General features: G+C 47.3%; 11 protein-coding genes across 11 annotated transcripts; 5 read left to right on the forward strand and 6 right to left on the reverse strand.

Annotated features, from left to right (window-relative positions):
• Nucleotides 1–128: 128 nt before the first annotated feature.
• ANOM_003012 (cysteine protease ATG4) lies at nt 129–1,711 on the forward strand (the record flags this gene model as incomplete). The annotated part of the gene is made up of 5 exons (XM_015548269.1): nt 129–285; nt 357–653; nt 743–911; nt 963–1,190; nt 1,262–1,711. 5 exons carry the CDS (start codon nt 129–131, stop codon nt 1,620–1,622), a joined length of 1,212 nt encoding a protein of 403 aa, XP_015408930.1. The 3' UTR covers nt 1,623–1,711.
• A 242-nt stretch (nt 1,712–1,953) lies between these two features.
• On the reverse strand, nt 1,954–2,539 carry ANOM_003013 (histone H2B family protein; the record flags this gene model as incomplete). Its single annotated transcript, XM_015548270.1, has 4 exons — nt 1,954–2,044; nt 2,101–2,188; nt 2,240–2,311; nt 2,365–2,539. The coding sequence occupies 4 exons, from the start codon at nt 2,537–2,539 to the stop codon at nt 1,954–1,956; spliced, it is 426 nt and encodes a 141-aa protein (XP_015408929.1).
• Nucleotides 2,540–3,082: 543 nt separating this feature from the next.
• On the forward strand, nt 3,083–4,005 carry ANOM_003014 (histone H2A). The gene is made up of 4 exons (XM_015548271.1): nt 3,083–3,252; nt 3,310–3,398; nt 3,451–3,654; nt 3,705–4,005. The coding sequence occupies exons 1-4, from the start codon at nt 3,200–3,202 to the stop codon at nt 3,758–3,760; spliced, it is 402 nt and encodes a 133-aa protein (XP_015408926.1). The 5' UTR covers nt 3,083–3,199; the 3' UTR covers nt 3,761–4,005.
• A 177-nt stretch (nt 4,006–4,182) lies between these two features.
• Nucleotides 4,183–4,720, reverse strand: ANOM_003015 (NADH dehydrogenase [ubiquinone] 1 beta subcomplex subunit 9; the record flags this gene model as incomplete). Its single annotated transcript, XM_015548272.1, has 5 exons — nt 4,183–4,202; nt 4,258–4,299; nt 4,366–4,444; nt 4,508–4,640; nt 4,701–4,720. The coding sequence occupies 5 exons, from the start codon at nt 4,718–4,720 to the stop codon at nt 4,183–4,185; spliced, it is 294 nt and encodes a 97-aa protein (XP_015408925.1).
• Nucleotides 4,721–5,122: 402 nt separating this feature from the next.
• Nucleotides 5,123–7,244, forward strand: ANOM_003016 (putative dihydrolipoamide succinyltransferase; the record flags this gene model as incomplete). The annotated part of the gene is made up of 11 exons (XM_015548273.1): nt 5,123–5,427; nt 5,490–5,548; nt 5,600–5,671; nt 5,721–5,776; nt 5,841–6,182; nt 6,265–6,657; nt 6,715–6,774; nt 6,833–6,887; nt 6,937–7,004; nt 7,066–7,137; nt 7,200–7,244. The coding sequence occupies exons 1-11, from the start codon at nt 5,249–5,251 to the stop codon at nt 7,242–7,244; spliced, it is 1,401 nt and encodes a 466-aa protein (XP_015408928.1). The 5' UTR covers nt 5,123–5,248.
• A 263-nt stretch (nt 7,245–7,507) lies between these two features.
• Nucleotides 7,508–8,334, reverse strand: ANOM_003017 (uncharacterized protein; the record flags this gene model as incomplete). The annotated part of the gene is made up of 2 exons (XM_015548274.1): nt 7,508–8,118; nt 8,178–8,334. 2 exons carry the CDS (start codon nt 8,332–8,334, stop codon nt 7,508–7,510), a joined length of 768 nt encoding a protein of 255 aa, XP_015408927.1.
• Nucleotides 8,335–8,789: 455 nt separating this feature from the next.
• On the forward strand, nt 8,790–9,775 carry ANOM_003018 (protein-L-isoaspartate O-methyltransferase; the record flags this gene model as incomplete). The annotated part of the gene is made up of 2 exons (XM_015548275.1): nt 8,790–8,954; nt 9,158–9,775. The coding sequence occupies 2 exons, from the start codon at nt 8,790–8,792 to the stop codon at nt 9,773–9,775; spliced, it is 783 nt and encodes a 260-aa protein (XP_015408932.1).
• A 147-nt stretch (nt 9,776–9,922) lies between these two features.
• On the reverse strand, nt 9,923–11,838 carry ANOM_003019 (DnaJ and TPR domain protein; the record flags this gene model as incomplete). The annotated part of the gene is made up of 2 exons (XM_015548276.1): nt 9,923–10,603; nt 10,669–11,838. Coding segments are annotated over 2 exons (1,761 nt in total), but the record flags the coding sequence as incomplete, so codon positions are not given.
• A 622-nt stretch (nt 11,839–12,460) lies between these two features.
• Nucleotides 12,461–13,681, forward strand: ANOM_003020 (putative mitochondrial translation release factor (RF-1); the record flags this gene model as incomplete). The annotated part of the gene is made up of 2 exons (XM_015548277.1): nt 12,461–12,605; nt 12,671–13,681. Coding segments are annotated over 2 exons (1,038 nt in total), but the record flags the coding sequence as incomplete, so codon positions are not given.
• A 57-nt stretch (nt 13,682–13,738) lies between these two features.
• On the reverse strand, nt 13,739–15,392 carry ANOM_003021 (putative mitochondrial tricarboxylate transporter (Ctp)). The gene is made up of 9 exons (XM_015548278.1): nt 15,268–15,392; nt 15,162–15,216; nt 15,077–15,097; nt 14,893–15,024; nt 14,685–14,832; nt 14,337–14,594; nt 14,216–14,251; nt 14,008–14,157; nt 13,739–13,942 (listed from the first exon to the last, which is right to left on the reverse strand). The coding sequence occupies exons 1-9, from the start codon at nt 15,298–15,300 to the stop codon at nt 13,885–13,887; spliced, it is 891 nt and encodes a 296-aa protein (XP_015408941.1). The 5' UTR covers nt 15,301–15,392; the 3' UTR covers nt 13,739–13,884.
• A 1,279-nt stretch (nt 15,393–16,671) lies between these two features.
• dhh1 (DExD/H-box ATP-dependent RNA helicase DHH1) lies at nt 16,672–18,671 on the reverse strand (the record flags this gene model as incomplete). Its single annotated transcript, XM_015548279.1, has 4 exons — nt 16,672–17,493; nt 17,546–18,142; nt 18,197–18,269; nt 18,330–18,671. Coding segments are annotated over 4 exons (1,698 nt in total), but the record flags the coding sequence as incomplete, so codon positions are not given.
• Nucleotides 18,672–19,519: the final 848 nt, after the last annotated feature.

A 19,519-nucleotide genomic window follows, 5' to 3' on the forward strand; every position in this document is an offset into this window, starting at 1 on the left:
TTAACCAACTGTACTTCACCACCTAGCCAACCACAAACCGCCAGTGAACGTCACCTCAACAACCACAATACCCAGAAACAAACACCAGCAGTACAGCCGTCCCAAACACACTGATCACACCCCAAAAAATGAACAGTGTAGACATAGGGCGGTGCAGCAAACGCATTGTACAATACCTATGGGATCCCGAGCCCAGGAATGATCAAAAGCCAGATGCCTCTATCTGGTGCTTGGGAGTAGAGTATGCCCCGCGGTTTCAGAAACATGCAGCAAACAGAACACCCGGTAAGATAGGAAATTGTTCTACCATCACCATTTATATGGGCGGAAGATGACTGATATGTGTGGGCGAATAGACAGGGATGAGCCTGACGCTGGAACAAACACCATAGACGATGTAACAGAACATGGATGGCCAGAAGCATTCGTCTCGGACTTCGAGTCGAAGATCTGGATGACATATCGATCTAACTTCCCCCCAATACCAAGACCGGACAACGATGAAGCGAATCATCCGATGACGCTAACTGTACGCCTGAGAACACAGCTAATGGACCCTCAAGGCTTCACTTCAGACACAGGCTGGGGTTGCATGATCAGATCAGGGCAAAGCTTGCTAGCAAATGCAATGCTTACATTGTGCCTAGGCCGTGGTATGACCCGCCGCCCTCTTAACCCTATATATATATAACTCCGACACAACCCTTTCCTTCAATACAACCCTCATGCTAACATATCCTAGCCTGGCGCCGCGGGGATAAACCGGAAGAAGAGGCCCATCTACTATCTCTATTTGCTGATCATCCAGACGCGCCCCTCTCGATACATCGATTTGTCAAACATGGCGCCGAGTCATGTGGTAAACATCCTGGGGAGTGGTTTGGACCGTCAGCAACCGCTAGATGTATAGAGTATGCACTAAATAACTCAGCCGCCCGAGCACGAGACTTACCAGTGAACAGGGCTCTCTCAGCACAATGCGGAAACATAGCGCCCAGAGTATATGTCACAAACGATACCTCAGACGTCTACGAAGATAGCTTCTTGCGAGTGGCTCGCAGTGGTTCGGGCAGTATACAACCCACATTAATACTGCTAGGGACTCGACTAGGAATCGACAACGTCACGCCAGTGTACTGGGAGGGACTCAAAGCTGTTTTGCAATTGCCACAGTCGGTAGGCATCGCAGGGTATGTCTACATCCCCAGCGCCTGGCCATAGCTGGTAACAAAAGAATGCTGATACCCTTGACGTGCAACAGGGGTCGTCCTTCCGCGTCTCACTACTTCATCGGCGCGCAAGGCTCGCACCTCTTCTATCTTGATCCCCATACCACGCGCCCCGCACTCCCATACAGCACTGGTGGTAGGTTCCCCTCCAAGGAGGAAATCAGCACATACCACACTCGCAGACTCAGACGCATTCATATACAAGATATGGATCCAAGTATGCTAATAGGCTTCCTTGTGAGAAATGAGGATGATTGGGACGATTGGAAGGGGCGCATAGGCTCAATGATGGGAAAGCCAATAATACATGTGTTTAAGGGAGCGGAAACTACTTACAACCAAGGCAGAAGGGAGGCACTCGATGAAGTCGAGGCGTTGGATGACGCTGAATAGAACAAAGCGCATGCGAGTGCAAGGCGCCACCCCGTTAGCCTCAAAGCATCGAAGAGCAGAATATGTTAGAGTAATTCAAATTTCGAACCCTAGTCTGAAAGTTGCTACTGCGCAACCATACCCAGGAGCACCGAGTTATGTTACAACGCATTCACGTCTCGAATAAAACCATGAAAAACATTTGGCCCAATGGGGAAAAACAAAGCCATCCCGTGACGCATTAAAAATCCCGCGAACACCCTGTACCCACCACCTCAAACCATAACAGATAACGAGGTAGTAAAAGACAATCCTGCATAAAGAAACAAACAACAAAAGAAAAGAAAACAGTTTATTTGGCAGAAGAGGAGTACTTTGTCACAGCCTTGGTGCCTTCCGACACGGCATGCTTCGCCAGTTCACCAGGCAGGATAAGTCTGACACTGAAATAAAAAAAAATTAGCAAACCAACATGGAATCGACATTTATGATGACGTACGAGGTCTGGATCTCCCTTGATGAGATAGTGGACTTCTTGTTATAAGCGGCCAATTTGGAGGCCTCAGTTGCGACACGCTCGAAGATGTCTGCAAGTAGATTAGCGAATAACTTCACCATCAAAAATAAGGATGAAATACCATTGACGAAGGAGTTCAAGATAGACATGGCACGAGTGGAAATTCCGGTATCGGGATGAACCTGTTTCAAAACTACACTTGACATTAGCCTGTGAACTCTGAACTAGAGTAACATTGTCACATACCCTTGTAGATATAAGAAGAGTAGGTCTCCTTCCTGGTCTTTCCGCGCTTCTTCTTGTCACCAGAGGCAGCAGCCGCAGTCTTCTTGCCAGCTTCCTTCTTCTCAGCGGGGGCCTTGCCGCCAGCTGGGGCCTTGCCACCAGTGCTGGGCTTCTTCTCAGCAGCCTTGGGTGCCATTTTGTTCAAGTGATGTGGGTAATGAAATTTGACAAAAAACTAAAGTCGATAATATCGAAGGATGGCGAAAGTCAAGGCGTTGAAATCGTTGATAAAGGTAGACGTGGAATGAGGAGGAGAACAGAAATGATGGAGACGCGGTGACGAGGGAGGCGCGCTACTTATACTAGCCTGCGAAAGTGCAGTTGATCCTGGGTGTGCAAAGGAAGCAGAATTTCAATACTGTCACGGTTGTGTATGATCTGTATGATTAGGTGAGGGAAAACGCGTCTCCAGCCGTGGACAAATGACTAAGATCACAGCAAGATGACAGTATTGAAAGATATATTCATAGATTACGACGCTTAACCATATTAGGAACAATACCACAACAACTTTACACGGAATCATGGCAGGCGCATCTGGCCAAGCTATGGGTGCCTCGGACGATGATCTCCACTGTGATTGGCCAACCCCGCTAAGCGAGAGGGTGATCTGAAGGGCGTCTAGGCGGCCCAACGTCACCCTCACCGCGTCGTTATAAATGTCCGCCGCTTCCTCGCGCTGGCCAGTTACTTTTGACACCGTACCCAAATCATTGCTATCGTGTTTCATCGACGACCTGAATAACCCTTTCTCTTCATATTTTCGAATCTCGTCAAACCATTTTCAACCACAAAAATGACTGGAGGCAAGTCTGGAGGCAAAGCCAGCGGCAGCAAGAACGCGCAATCGTATGAATGAGTCTTTCCCCCTATTTACGTCTACAATTCAAACTAATTTATCCATAGCCGTTCTTCTAAGGCCGGTCTCGCGTTCCCCGTCGGCCGTGTCCACCGTTTGCTCCGCAAGGGCAACTACGCTCAGCGTGTTGGTGCTGGTGCGTCCCCACAGCCCCCGTCCCTTATAGTATATTTACTTACATGTACTAGGTGCACCCGTCTACCTCGCAGCCGTCTTGGAGTATCTCGCAGCTGAAATCCTCGAGTTGGCCGGTAATGCTGCCCGTGATAACAAGAAGACCCGTATCATCCCCCGCCATCTCCAGCTCGCCATTCGTAATGATGAGGAGTTGAACAAGCTGTTGGGCCACGTCACTATCGCCCAGGGTGGTGTTTTGCCTAACATTCACCAAAGTAAGCGTACCGGACACTCGTATATTGGATTGATGCTAACATGGAACCAGACCTTCTTCCCAAGAAGACCCCCAAGAGCGGAAAGGGTCCTAGCCAGGAGCTGTGAATTATTTGTTTTTATTTGGGTTTTCTCATTCGGCGTGGTTTGGTTCTCTTATTGATGTGATAACGGGGTTCTGGACTGGGCACGTTTATGGCTCTGCGTTTGTTTTTTTCTGTTTTAATTTTATGGTTGTACATTATGTCTACGGGCATGGAATGATACCGACAGCTTTCAAAGGATATGAGCTTTCGGCACATTGGCTTTAAGGGATGTGTATGTCCCCAATGATAAGTTACCATTTTCATCCGACGGTTATCTATGCAATAAGTATGTTGGTTTCCAACGTAAAACCTCGCTCTCCTGCACAGCGAGTACTATTATCTAATTTGAGCACATGTGGCTGTATCGGTAGCAGTGTGGTTATACAATATCCATTTCCTATCTGAAAACCAAATTAACTTAAACACAACCTCCTTCGATTCTCTTTAGTGGCTGCCCGAAGCATCTGATCAAACATTAGTGGGCTAAAGTATTGGGTGGCATAACCATGGTTGACGTACACGGCAATTGGCGAGCAGGTAGATTCCTTTCATATTTGTTACCTTTAGAAGAGTCAGTCATTCCATTCATATAACAGGAGAAAGCCCTGTGTCTTTGAGAATACATACCACCCGGAGCAGTGGGTGCTCGGTACGGGTCTGGATGCTTCCAAGTTTCTAATAGTTTTTCTGTCTCCCGCAGCAGCACCTGCTAGTTTGTGAGATACTGTATGCATAAACCATGTAGCTGAGAAAATCGAGCCGCATATACCTTCTGTTGACGAGGATCGCGGACATTCTTATTCGCATCGAAAAGGGATCGTATATATACTGCTTGCCCGCGCCAAATCTGCCTGTGCACAGCCCAGTCAAGAGCAAGCTTTAGGGAGCGTCGATAAAGCGACCTGTGAGGTAGGTTTAATATGGCTCCCTCATGATCATTGCTCCAACTGCGACCAACTTACGCAACAGGGTGAAGGGCCATGGTGTGTCACGTAATAGGAATTGAAAGACTTGAAGCTTGTCTGTATAGCGGAAAGAGTCTGTCTGAGCTGGAATGAGCCTCTCCGCGGAAAATTGATGCAGTGTGTTTCGATGCTCACCCGGTTTACTACACAAGTGTAGCTTTGTCTTTCTCGCGGTGAAGTCCTGAGTGCGGAAACTTCCCAGATGGTGCTTATGGATTGCCGAAGAAGCGTAATAATAATACTCCGTTCATTTGCCGGCTACAGGGATTGCAGGACCGCTTTGAGGGAAATTCCGGTTGTCTCGGCCCGGCCTTGCACCCTTTGGCCGCTTAAGTTTCGTCACTCACTTTATCCCTACTTACCGGTAGATGAACCCTTAGCTCTAGTCAGTTCTGGGGGAGAAAAAGGAAGGAAAAAGAAGGCCGTGCTCGTCCTATTTCCTCTTGTACATCACTTACATTCACGACTTGATTCCCTACATTCATTTTCTACAATTTGCGAAATACATTGTTGTCTTTTTGTCCAACCTCTGAACCTAGGTCATCATGGCTTTTCGCTTACCTCTTCACCGTCTCCCCGAACAAAATCTGCGGACTATACCTAGATCTGCCCACAGCTCTCGTAACATCAGCCTGGGAACCCGCAGGAATCTCACCTCGGCTGCGCTCCGCAAATGTGTCAGGAATGCTAACAGGCCTGCTTCTGGTGTACCACAGGTTCTGGGGTAAAGCCGCCCACTCAATGCTATCAAGTGCCCTCTTTACAAACCAGCTTACACTACTGTAGGGCCAATGTCTTTCGATCTAGTTTCGCTCCCCTTGGCGGCTATCAGATTCGCACCTATGGTATTATAGCCTCTCTTGCTTTCGGAATCCCGCACTAACAACTTTTTTCAGCGGACACCATAGTTAAAGTTCCTCAGATGGCAGAATCTATCACCGAGGGTACTTTGAAACAGTTCTCCAAACGTATGTTCGCCAATACTTCTTTACTAGCTTGCGCTCACTCTTGCAAAAGAGGTCGGGGATTATGTTGAGAGAGACGAAGAAATAGCAACAATCGAGACCGATAAGGTGAGTGAGACTTACATCTTCGTGCGCGAAAAGAGATTTTTCTGCTGATACCCACCCGTTCTAGATTGATGTGTCAGTCAATGCTCCTGAAGCGGGAACCATCAAAGAGCTTCTCGTAAACGAGGAAGACACCGTTACTGTTGGACAGGAACTGGCAAAGTTGGAGCTGGGAGGTGCGCCTGAGACCAAAACGGAGGAGGCAACCGAAAAGCCGAAGGAGCCCGCACCTGCAGAAGAATCCAAAGCCCCCGAGCCAGAACAGCCCAAGACCGCAAAGGCCTCTTCAGTCTCTGAAAAGCCTGCCGTATCTGAACCCGGACCTTCCAAGCAGCCACAGCCCGCTGCCTCTAAGCCAGAATCTCGCGATGATGCTAAGCCGAGCCCTGGAAATCGCGAAGAGCGAAGGGTATGTTCTCTTTTCTTACCGTATCCTTGCCTACTACTATTAGTCTTGTCTTTCTTCTGGTCTTGTGCTGATCAACTCATAGGTGAAAATGAACAGAATGAGACTGAGGATAGCTGAGCGTTTGAAGCAATCTCAAAACACGGCCGCTTCCCTGACTACGTTCAATGAGGTGGATATGTCTTCTCTTATGGAGTTTCGGAAGTTATACAAGGACGATGTGCTTAAAAAGACCGGTGTTAAGCTCGGCTTCATGAGCGCGTTTTCTCGTGCTTGTGTTCTGGCTATGAAAGACATCCCGGCTGTTAACGCATCGATCGAGGGGCCCAATGGTGGCGATACCATTGTCTACCGTGATTACGTTGATATAAGTGTCGCTGTCGCCACTGAGAAGGGCCTTGTAACGCCAGTAGTGCGCAACGCCGAAACCATGGATCTTGTTGGAATTGAGAAGGCTATTGCGGATCTCGGAAAGAAGGTAAGCTGCAGACATTCATTTTTGTTCATTGGCTTTGCTGACCATAAAATTTGCCAGGCTCGCGACAATAAGCTGACCATTGAGGATATGGCGGGTGGCTCTTTTACCATCAGCAACGTGAGTAGAAATACATGTACATGTCTGGCCTTGTGTATTTGTGTTAACATTGATACAGGGTGGCGTCTTTGGATCCCTCATGGGTACGCCGATCATCAACCTACCACAGACAGGTATGTTTAACACCACACTTTTTTGAGGAGTTCATCTAACCATCGAAAGCTGTTCTTGGACTCCACGCCATCAAAGAAAAGCCAGTTGCTGTGAATGGCAAGATTGAGATACGCCCTGTATGTCTCCTTTGCCACGCCCTTGCCTCTGCTGGTAGACTTGTTGCTGATGCTTTAATAGATGATGTATCTTGCTCTAACCTATGACCATCGCCTTTTGGATGGCCGGGAGGCTGTTACTTTCCTAGTCAAGGTTCGTTCACCACCCCTCAACATGAGCCTTTGGAATCCATCACTAAGCGCAATTCAATGCAGGTTAAAGAATACATTGAGGATCCTCGCCGCATGCTTCTTGGCTAAGCGTCTGTGCTCTGCTCATTCGCCTAATGGCTTTGCTAAGTATGCTACTTCCTCCTCACAACACCTGCCCCATGGCTTAGATATTTTATTTTGTAGATTAACTACTTTGTGCGCAAGATATTTATTATCAATTCCATGTTAATCAAGTAACTTTAAGCATCATAGCTCTCTTAGGTCGTGGGACCTTTTACCCCGCTGTTTGCACTGTACCTTTTCAGACCAAGGAACCACATTCACTAATATGCATAGCTTAATGGGTGTTGTTATTTGAGTCCTACCCTATCCTTCAATCGCTTCGTCTCTGCGCGGCTCAACCCCCAGAGCTGTCCGCGCTCGAGCTGGATCAGTACAGGCGGCTCAAGAACCTTCATGATCTTAACCAACGTGTCGAAAACCGCACATTTGAACTTATCCATGGGGAAATTCGCGGAAATCGTACGCATGTGAACATTGAGAGAGGTCCCATCCGGCGGCTGGAGATAGCTCATGCACTCTATAAACGCTTGATTCATGTTTGCCATTTGACTCTCGGCCCAGGTGATATGCTTGTTGAGAGAATCTGAGGACTGGGACTTTTGGTATTCTTCGACTGCAGCCTGCATGACGAATTGCGCGGCAGTATCAGCCCACGTCGCTTCGGATAACCTGGCACCAACAGCGTAGCAGAGAGATATGAAAGACCCGGCCAACTCAGAAAGTGAAATTGGGTTTTCTTCTGGCCAATATCTACTAAAACTTAATCGGGATTCGCGAGCCTGAGAAGTAATACATCCATCTGGATAACATCGGAAGGTATTGGCAAATTCAAATAGTCGGACCTTGACTTGAATGTCATCTGGGAGTCGCCCAGAGTTTGGAAGAACTGATTTAATGGCTAGAGATGAATAGAAAGCAAGTCAGCGTGTCTTTTGAAATGACATGTTAAGCACATACCGTGTACTATATAAATATGGCAATCAAGGTCGCATTCGTTTGCCTGCTCCTGAGCTGCCACTCCGCTGGTGTTTACCAATCTGTACATGGAGGTGCAAAGTAGGTAGTCCAATATTAACAGGTCTACGTCAGACCGAGTATCGGAGTCTGCTTCCATTGTGCATTATTGTTATGCAATATCATAATTTTTAATGAGATAGCGAAGATATCTCATTCCTGTCCACGGAGTATGAACCGTAGTACATATCAATGATATCAATGATCAGAGTTAGGTCAACTTTTGCGAATGCAAGAGCCAAAGGCAGCAAGCACCAAAGGCGGTGAGACATTGCTGAGTAAGTCTGACAGGTTAAGTAGGTAACTAACCAGTTACTCGTGACCTTCAATGTTAGAGTGGCGTCATACAGGACGGTACGTCCAAACCTCATCCTTTTGATATGTTGACGAGCCCAGTACAAATATTGAAGGAAATCCTAGATGCTAAGCAGCATAGGATGATAGTATAGCCTACTTACAAGCCTCAGGGTCTTCTTGCGATCAGCGTCGCTTTCTAAATACCAAGTTCCCCCGGATCGCCTTACTCTTACTTTAGGTAGAGCATACCTCCCCCGCATGATTCAAAGCTATCTAAATGCACATCTAGTGCTGCGGAAGGCCACCACAAAGTGCATCTCAATGGCGTGGTATTGCTCTGGCTCAACCAATGCGGAACTGGTTGATAATCTCTTCAAGGCGGGATTGGTAAAGAATGAAAGAGTAAAAAATGCTATGTTGGGGGTGAGTGGTTCCTTCCATTTATTTCTTAACGTCTCATGTGCCGTGCCATCTCCTTACCCCGACCCCGCGCAAAATTGCGGGGCTGTGGCTCTTACAGTAGGATCGGGAATGTAACAGCAAGGTAAAGGAAGAGATGTCGGCGAGAGAGCATTGGCTGCACATGCTTCCCTACCCAAGACGTGTCTCTGACATCAAGGTGCAAGGTTGATCGAGCCCATTATGCACCCTCAAGGCCTTACTCGGACTCCCCACAGCCTATTGGGTATGGTGCGACAATCTCCGCTCCCCACATGCACGTTCATGCATGCGAGTACCTCATCGACTTCCTCAGGCCGGGTTCGCGGGTACTCGATATTGGCTCGGGTTCTGGATATCTGACCCATGTCCTCGCAAACCTTGTTACAGATCCCTCTATACCTGATGACTTAAATGGCCACGTTATTGGAATTGATCATATACCAGAACTTGTTGACTTGGCTGATAAGAATATGCACAAGTCGGACCAAGGCCGCAAATTGCTAGATACAGGAAAGGTGAAGTTTATTATTGCTGACGGCCGTTTGGGATGGCAAGAGGGAGCACCGTATGATGCTATCCACGTTGGTGCAGCGGCGGAAAAGCTCCACCCGGCATTAATCGCGCAACTCCGTGCCCCAGGCCGAATGTTTATCCCCGTTGACACGGAATGTGACGGGAGTGCTCGTGGATTCGGCGGCGGCCAATACATTTGGGTAGTGGACAAGAGGGTGGACGGGTCAGTCCACAAGGAAAAGGTGTTCCAGGTTAGCTATGTTCCGCTGACCGACCCGCCAAAGAAGTAAACAAACAGTTGGATATAATGTCCTTTTCACATTCTACATAAGCAATGAAAGTGACCTTGACTTAACTATGTGGAAGAGTGCCGGCATTCGAGTTTACATGGATAGTATCACAAAAGTCCAGAGCATTTTCGCCGAGATTATAGCAATAGTTATGATCTGATTGCTTTGAAGTTTTGAGCTTAGTGGAATAAAAGTATACAGAATCTTCATCTTGAATATACACACTAGCTGTCAGTATCAGCGGAAAGGGAAACCTCCTGGGAAATTGAACCCTTGACCCGAGAACTTAAACTGTGGTCCGCCTTGCTGGAAGAAAAAGTGTTGACCGCCTCCTGGCCCGAATGGGCTTCCTTGAAACGGGTTGCCCCTATGAGATTCCGGGTCATTAGGGTCATCACCACTGTCGTAACGCGCCTTGAGTTCGGGGTCAGAAAGGATTTCATAGGCTTCATTAATTGCAGCCATCTTCTTCTCGGCGTCCTCTTTCGTCACACCCTGGGACTTAGCTTTATCGGGGTGATGTTGTTTAGTCAGTTGGCGGTAGGCTCTTTTGATAGTCCGGTCATCAGCATCTCGGCTGACACCCAAAACTTTGTAATAGTCCCTCTGTTTTGAGCGCTTCAATAAGACATGTGCCTTCTGCAAAAGTGATTGGACGTCTCTGGACCCGGGGTGATGCTCTTTGGCTGTATTCAGCGTGTTTATAGCGTCATCAAAACGCTCTTCGTCAAGAGCCGCTTGACCCTGAAAGAGCAGCGCTGGCAGAGAATAAGGATTGACGTCGAGGGTTTCAGAGCAGTACGGAGAAGCTCGCCTGGGCATATGCGCCTGAGTAACCAATGCGTTAGCCAATTGGAACCATGTCAACTGGACACCTTCCTAGGGGCACAAACCTCGCGGTAAGCTTCGCAGGCGCGCTCCACCAGCAAACCATAGAGATTGTTGGGGGCCGCGGGGTGGATATGGCCTGCTTCCTTAGCCTCCCTCACGTCGCCTTTCACATCGCCAAGAAGTCCGCTTTCATCGCCTACACCTACAAGCAAGTTGATGGCATTGCTAAACTTCCGCGAAGATATTGAATCTTGTAGTTTGCGCAACTGTTTGAGGAGTTTCTTCTCTTTCCGATAAAGGCCGTTGCACGGTTTTGAATCGGGATCGAAATGGAGACACCTCCGAATTTGTGAAATGCCACGTTCTTGATCTCCCAGAGAATAGAACAGCATGTAGGACATTTGTAAGTGCGGGTCCACCAGACTTGGGGAGATGTGTAGGACATGGGCAAGGTCACTTATTCCTTCTTCTACATCACCTTTCTCGAAGCGACAGTGCGCGCGAGTTTGTCGTAGACTTAGGGAGGCGCTTGCCTTAAGAACAGCCACATTCGCATGATTTACGCAGGCCTCCCAGGCGCCGTGTTGCTCAGCATTCTGTGCAAGAGCTGCAGCATTCCGTGCCTCTTGAATCTCATTGTATTCCAGAGATGACTTCTTGCCGGCCATCTCCAGATCCTTCAACGCGCCTTCCCAGTCAGCACTGTTAGCTCGAAGGCGAGCCCGTTGAAGGAGGGCACTCTCAAAATCTGGTTTTAACCGCAGAACTCGGTCGAAATCATCTAATGCCTGAGAACCTTTACCCAGTGACAAATAAGCCGCACCCCGCTGGAAGACAGTGATGTAATTCGTAGGATCCCTCGACACAGCCGCGTCGAAATAGAGTAATGCATCGCGGGGCGATCCACCAGCGAGATGTGTCTTCGCCGATGCGACCAGCGACGACAGAGGGGTGTCTGAAGGAATATGTGAAGGTTGAAGACCATAACTGGCTGATGAAACGGCCAGAAAGATCGTAAGAGTCTCCAAGGAAAGGAGCATCATACTTACACCAACGCAAAAGGCAATCTGGTTCGGACGGGTCAGTTGATCACGGGCCTGGTCAGTTATCTGAAGATGTGCGGTTATTAAGAAAAACGGTAGAAGAAATCCAATGAGTGCGATTGCAAGAGCAGAATGAATGCCCTTTGAAGAGGCAGAAAACGTGTTTACATGATCAAGTCTTTGGCGATGAGGGTGATAAGCAACCAAAGGAGAAATGTATGCCAAGACTCCAGTCTGGCCTTTACAACTCAATTACATATGGTAAATTACGGTTGTGAAATGCTGAGTATTGCAATGAAATAAAGATGAAATCAGTTCTTGAAGGGTGGCTATTCGAGACTTTGCAGTGGGTCTCAATATGCATTCACTAAGAACTAGACTCTGTAATTTGGACAATTACACTTCTAATGACTAATACTCTATTCAGCTTTCAATGTATGTATATGTCAAAATCACGTGACTCGGTGTCTGGTTGAAAGGGAGCGAAACAAGTACTGGTAGATACTGCATGCGCACGCCCATTGAACAATTGTGCTTATGTGAAGCTCATGGACTATTTGTGAGACTCACGTACTCTCCTATTTTGAGAACAAAAAATGCTTAATGTCCCTTGGATATGCTCTCGATGCCTGACGCGGTTTGGGACTAGAGGTGCTATAAAAAGGCCGTGGCCGACTCTGCAATGGCGGGGACTGAATACAAGTATGGGTAGTTGAGAGACAGTGTTTAGTATCTCTCAATGCATGTCTAGTGTTCTGTGGGGTTACTACATGACTGACAAGTCAGTTAGGCCCTGACATTTCTTTATCGCTGCTCTCCCGCGCTCGCTCTTTGGCAGCAGAGCATTCTAAACTCTCTGCTCACTTAGCGGATTCCTTTGACAAAAAATAGCAAAGCGGGTCGGCGAGCTAGCACCGATTGCAAATGTCTTGGAAGAATGGGACAGGACCAATGAGGTATGTCCGCACTCCTTATTAAATGGGATAATTTACTAATAGAGCGGCTTTGAACCCTTTCTTAGTCTATATCAGAACTCAATGCTCTGCTTGATGACCCGGATACTGACCTTGAGCTCAAATCTCTGGCTATTGAGGACCTAGAAACAGTCAAGGCTGCTTTGCCAACCATATCGGAAAACATGAAACAGACCCTTGTACCCCGTCACCCTTTCGCAGCGCTTCCTTGCCTTCTTGAGATACGGCCTGGCGCAGGTGGGGATGAGGCGGGGCTGTTCGCCTTCGAACTCCTGAGGATGTATACTGCATTTTGCTCTCGTCGTGGGTTTCGGTCCAATGTCATTAAGCTCGAAGTGGGAGATGGCCCGGCGGAGGATCGGCTGAGTGAAGCAGTAATGGAAGTTGAGGCGGATGGGGCTTATGAGATGCTCAGAACCGAGTCAGGGGTACACCGTGTGCAGAGAGTTCCAGCAACAGAGACTAAGGGACGTACGCACACCAGTGCTGTGAGCGTGATGGTTCTTCCTAGCTTCCCAGAGACAGGAGGTGGCATGGATAACGCGCTCAACTTTGATGACCCAAGTAGTGACTACTACGTTGATCCCCAGGAGGTTCGTAGCGAGAAGATGCGAGCTGGTGGTGCAGGGGGACAGCACGTGAACAAGACAGAGTCAGCTATTCGCCTGACTCACATGCCCACAGGTATCGTTGTCTCCATGCAGGATTCTCGATCTCAACACGCAAACCGCAAAAAAGCCTGGCAGATCTTACGCGCCAGATTAGCCGAGGCGAGGCAAGAAGCTCGTGAACAGGAAGTCGTTGAACTCAGAAGAGGGGTGTTGGGCGGTGTTGCTCGTATGGGTCGCGGGGACAAAATTCGCACGTACAATTATGGCCAGAATCGTTGCACAGACCATCGGAGTGGTATCACCATACATAGTTTGAATAATGTTTTGGATGGTGGTGAAGGCCTCGAAACTGTTATGGAGAGTGTACGATCTTGGCTGGTGGACCAAGAAGTGGCAGCCCTGGTTGCTGACGAGCTAGCAAAAGACAAGGAAGCCTCACGCCCCTAAAAACGAGTCAAGGTGTTAAAAAGGCGCTGAATTTTGTTCTATATACTTGTACTATTCTTCATTCAAGTGCTGTAGATATAGAAAATGCAGTGCTTCTGTGTCAGTGCTATGTAATAAGATACAGCAAATGCATATTAGCTGCGATGCTGCGATATAGCGTTTAAGAGACCAATTGGTGCCATGCGTTCATTGCTTCACCAGCATCAGATATATTGTCTCGTTGGGTCTAGAGAATCCAGGGCGTCCATCGTCTTCTCGTACCTGTTAATATGAAAGCGGTTAGTTCTCAAGCCTATATACGATGGTTGAACTCAGTGTAAACAAACATTGTGAACACTATGCCTCCGCTCAAGATCAATCTGGCAAGTCGCGGAACAGCTCCGGACCAGAATGTAAATAACCCCTCATCTTTGAATATCCTTGCTGCACAGACAAAGCTATTCTTATAGTTCTTAGAAGCTTCAAGTGATTGCATTCTGCTGTCGAATTAGTCTTGAAAAAAGCAAATTACACACAATGCGGCCATCAGCAAACCTGGTTTTCACAGTATCAAGAGGCTGTGTGACATATCTGTGTAGAATGGTGTATTAGTTGTCTTTGCTTCTCATACCTGTGGAGCAGAAGCAGCAGCTGTTCAAGTATTGTATTAACTCACACTGTTATGAAGCCTGCCATACCGCCGATTGCGAAGGTGCTTGCAGTTCCCAGCTTTTCTCCAGGTGCGACATAGCTTTCAGCTAGTTGCTTTAACATAGTATAACTCGAGAATCTGGTCGCGGAGTTGGCGGCTTGCCTTGCAGTTGTAGGAACAAAACCCTGAAAAAAACCCCGAACACCTCGCTCCTGGAATATCAGTTTACTGCCATGCAAGAATCCCCGCATACGAGGGTTTGCGGATTTGCGATCGTCAATCCTGCGGGTGTTTTATACATCAGCTTCACCATGTATCGTTGCATGAAGTAGTCAAGGGCACGTAGCAAGGGGGCCCTTTAAGGCAACGGACAATTGCGTTTTAATACTCTCGAATGGTGTCACTGCTAAAAGAGATTCAGTGAAGCCAGCTCCAAAGCCAGCAATTACTGTTCTTGGACCCGAAATCTTGCCATTCTCATCCTGAAGAAGTGACTTGAATCTGTCGAAAGCGACGAACCCTGCAAGCAAAACCCTAACGTAAGCACACCAAACACTCGGGCACTCAGGATAGAACTCACGAATGCCTGCCTTGAGCGAATTTCCTATAATCAGAGTTGTGCAGCCGGCGTACCACTGCTTTCCAAACGGGGGCCATGGCAGCTTTTTTCCGTCCGGTAGTCTGCGATTGAGTTGCGACCGGGTTTTGGCGACTGGACACGTTGAGTAAACCGACGTAGGAGTAGCCAAGGGCATGAGCCTTACATTCAGCCGGGTAAGTGATTGCTAGTATAATTAGCAAAAGTCCTGGGTACAGGAGTACATGTGCCTTGATATGGGCGAGCATTACCGATTTCAATGGCACCTGCAGTCGAGCCCGCAATGATAGACCGCAAACTGCTAGGCTGGGTACGCGCATTAGCATTAGGGACTATAGACTGCGAAGGACAATGCACCTTTCGGTTGTGATCCTTTTCCGTAGTACTCATTTCGCTTTTTACCCCCTCTTCTCTTTGGGAAAAAGAACACCAAGAGCTTGATCACCACTGCAACAATGGATGTAAACCAACTTGGGCAAAGTTGGTCTGAGGCTAGTAAACACAATAATACGGGCGCCGGGGAGGACAGAGCACGCAATATCAGACCAAAGCAAACCCGAGTTTGCATTTGAGTGTCTACTTGTAAGTACTAGTAATGACTACTAAATTATGAGTGAAATCTTCAAGCTTCTACATTTCGGAGGGTAAATTGTCATTTTGTAGATGCTACCTGAGTGATGTCGACCGCTGGCTACAGGCGTAAGCCAAACATCTGACAGTAACCCTCCTCTTTGTTGGTTTTCATTGGTTTTCAAACTTTTTTTTCTTTTTTCTTTCGTTTTCTTTTTTGCTTTCTTTCTTTTAGTCTTTCATTTCATTGAAAGCTTTCGTAGATTCCCCCCCAGGTCTCCAGGTTTCTCTTCTCCCAGCATTTTGGTCACAGATTGGAACTGCACCAAATCGAGGCTGTCCTGATCTGACGGATAGCAAGATGCACTATCTTTGTCAGGATGAAAAGGGGTATGAAGCATAGAGCGGGTTTGAACACCACCTGCAAATAAAGCCAATCTCTCAATGTGTTGACAAATAAGGAAAAGAAAGGCTTCATATCCACAACGCCGAATAAATTCAGAACACCCAATGACCGTGCAGCAGCTCGAGAGACAAAGAGAGCGGAAAAAAGAACCCAAACACCGATGTGGACTGCCCCAATACATTGCGCCGGCCTATGACATCAGACAATAGCTTAGATCATCCAAAGCTGCATGATAAGTGCCGACAAAAGGATAGAGAAAACGGGAAAGGCGAAGCAGAAAAGTAGGGGGAAAAGCCCAGTCAATGAGTTGAGGTACTTGGCGCGATGAGTTATCCGAAAACCATCCACCAACGCCGAAAACATGACAAAGTGCTGGGTGACAACATGTAAACGCCGTTTGTGCTCAAAATCCCATAGAATGCAACATCAATATTTACATAAACCCTACCACCTTTCTAGTGTCGAAAGGGGGAAAGACGACGACGAGCGAGCTAACGGTGGCGGAGAGGGTAAGATAGGCCCTTGAGGGGACTGGAACAGAAAGGTAACAAAAATATGATACAGATGTGGTCACCGTTATCATATCACCATTGTCGAAAACAAACAAGGGAAGTCATAACACACCATGTCAAGTTTGCATTGAAAATGAGGAGGAGAAAAAGAAAAGACTTTGATTGTGGCTTGTCAGGTAACATGGCCAAGGTCGTTCAAGATTGAGAGCATTTATAGTAACAAACGAGACAAAAAGGAGAGGAGAAAAAAAAGATGTTCTTACCAAACCGATGTCAATTTGGCGACACCTGCGCAGGTTGACTCTTGCCACTCTGTTGTTGATTTTGGGAAGTACCAAATTTGTTCAACTCATTTTGTAGATTGCGGCGCTGACCTTGGCCTCGGCCTCCACGATATGAACCTCGGCCCCGACCGAATTGATAATGCCCTCCATTCGAGTGATTGTTGTGGCGGCGTTCTCCAAAGTTCTGGTTTTGATTTCCACTCATTGCGAGCTGTGCTTGTGATGCATTCGCGATTGGGCGTGGAATGGTTTCCGGCGATTCATATACGTATAATTTCTTGTCGATATTTTGAGGGATAGGCTGTATTTCGGTTCCCAGTTCCTGCTCAATCTTATATAGATTGAAACGATCATCCCAGTTGATGAGGTTGATTGCTAGACCCAGATGACCAAAACGACCAGATCGGCCTATTCGGTGGAGGTAGGTTTCAGCGTTCTTGGGAAAGTCAAAGTTGATCACGACGTTTACCGCTTGAATATCAATACCTCGAGTTAGCAAATCAGAGCAAACAAGATTGCGGCATACGCCGTTCCGGAAATCATGGAAGACTCGATTCCGATGTTGTTGTAGCATCCTTGCATGTGAGTAAAAGCAGGAATAGCCTAATTCTGTGATCTTCTTTGCGAGAAGCTCAACGCGATTTGTTGAATTGCAGAAGATGATTGATTGATTGATTTGAAGTTTGGAGAAAAGAGTGTTTAGGCAATGGACTTTTTGCTTTTCTTCCACAAAAGCATAGTACTGAGTGATTCCTCGGAGGGTGAGTTCATCCATAAGGTTGATCTCGTAAGGATTGCGCATGTGTTTATCCTAACAAGGACGTCAGCCAAAGAGTAATGAAAAGGAATTAGATGAAACGCACCTTAAATGATTTCACAATCAATGGAAAAGTCGCACTGAAGAGCATGACCTGACGGTCTTTAGGATGAAATGACAATAGCTGTTCAATTACAGGAGTGAATTCAGGAGACAGTAACTTGTCGGCTTCATCCATGACGAATGTAGGACATTCAGAAAGGTCAGCAACGCCCTTGCTAGCCAGATCTAGAACACGGCCTGGAGTTCCCACAAGGATGTGGACGGCGTCGTTCAACCTGATGATGTCATCCATCAACCCAGTTCCTCCAGTGGTGACCATTACGTTGATCCCCAGATGTTTCCCGAGAGTTTTACAAACATGAGACGTTTGGAGAGCAAGCTCTCTGGTTGGAACAAGGATGAGTGCTTGCGTTTTGGTGCTTTTAGGATTTATGCGTTCTAATGTGGGGATGACGAAGGCCGCTGTCTTTCCGGTGCCATTCTTTGCTCGGGCCAAAATATCCCTACCAGTCAGAGCAACTGGTATCGTTTCTTCTTGGATGGGCGAGGGCTTTTCGAAACCAGCTTCGAAGATGCCCATCATAAGTTCGCGTTTAATATAGAAATCTTCAAACTCGAGGCCTTTGGTGGCCGTCACGTCCTAAATTGGGGTTAGATTTTGAAGAGATAAGCGTAGACGTTAGAGGCAGCAAACCTCAGTCTGTGGCCGTGCATCTTTTACAGGGGCTTTTAGTTGGTCCTTCCACCTTGTGTCTGAGCTTGCTTCCCTATAACGACATTACTGAGTAACTTTGTCTAATACCAACGGAACACGCATAAGCACATACCCTAATGTTGTGTTGTTAAGTTGTGAGGCAAGAGCTTCAGCCATGGTGATAATCGCTTGCCCAGATGAAGGATAATGGAGAGAGAAGATTTGGGTATTGAAAGCGTTCGTAAAAATGGGCCTCACGATATCGTAGATGAAGTTGACAGGGTCGAAGCTAAAACAAATGATGGCTTCTGCTGTTCTGGACCTTATGGCAGGTTCCAATGAATGTAAGAGGGGCCGAAGGTATTATAGGTGTACTTGGTTGCAAGTTGGCCTTTGGAAGGCTCGGAAAATGCGTGATTCTCCCGGGAAGTGAGGTAGAATATTCGAAAAAGAGCACAGTGGACAGAAAATATTGGGAGTCTTTGCGTCTGGGTTGAGTGAGATTGCTTGTGGGTGCCAAGGCAAAGTTGGCTGTGAGTGACCTAGTTTCAGCTGTGAAGGAGAGACACTGGCTAGTGTAAATTAGAGGCACCAATGAAGACAGGTAAGATGGCACCGAGCTTCCCAGGATCTCAAACAATATATTGAATGTTGTGAGAGTCGCGTCTGTGGTATTTCACGGATGAGAAGGTTGAGCAACCCTGTAGTGCGAAGTACGATAAAGGTGAAAGATTATGAATGAAAACTTCTGTGGTGAGTGGGCAGTAGCCTCGCCGCCTTTACTGGCCTCTAGCCCTGGAGTAGTACGGCTAGCCGCAAGAAGATCAACTCCAATGAGCTCAGTGTCTTTCTCCACTATTACCAGTACCATCGATTTACAACTCGGAACGATGCCGCTTTTAGGTACTGTACATCATCCCCACGTGACAGTGTTAACTGGTACTATGCTATAGAGTCAAGTGAACTGGCAGCCCTACTAGGTAGAGCTATGGTACTATATCCTATTTTTAGCAGTCAACATGAGGACAAGCAATACGGCCGAAGCTGAAGAAATTGGTGTGTGGCTTATACCATAAGGGCCATGCCTGTTGTGACAATTGACAGTAGGTGTATACAATGGTCATCTATTCTATTACCTCTTGTATCTCGGCAATGTGCTCCTGCCAGTCTATGCAGACCTATTAAATCGCAGTCTAATACACTGTCAATCGTGTTAGATGACACAGTATATTGCCTACAGGACCTCTCGACAGCTGCTGCATTTCTCCACCATGACGCAAGTGTTTTCAGCCCTATATGTAACAAAATGCCCCCAGCATCCAA

The sequence above is a fragment of the Aspergillus nomiae genome, assembly GCF_001204775.2.
Source record: "Aspergillus nomiae NRRL 13137 chromosome Unknown contig00063, whole genome shotgun sequence".
Classification (NCBI taxonomy): Eukaryota; Fungi; Ascomycota; class Eurotiomycetes; order Eurotiales; family Aspergillaceae; genus Aspergillus; species Aspergillus nomiae.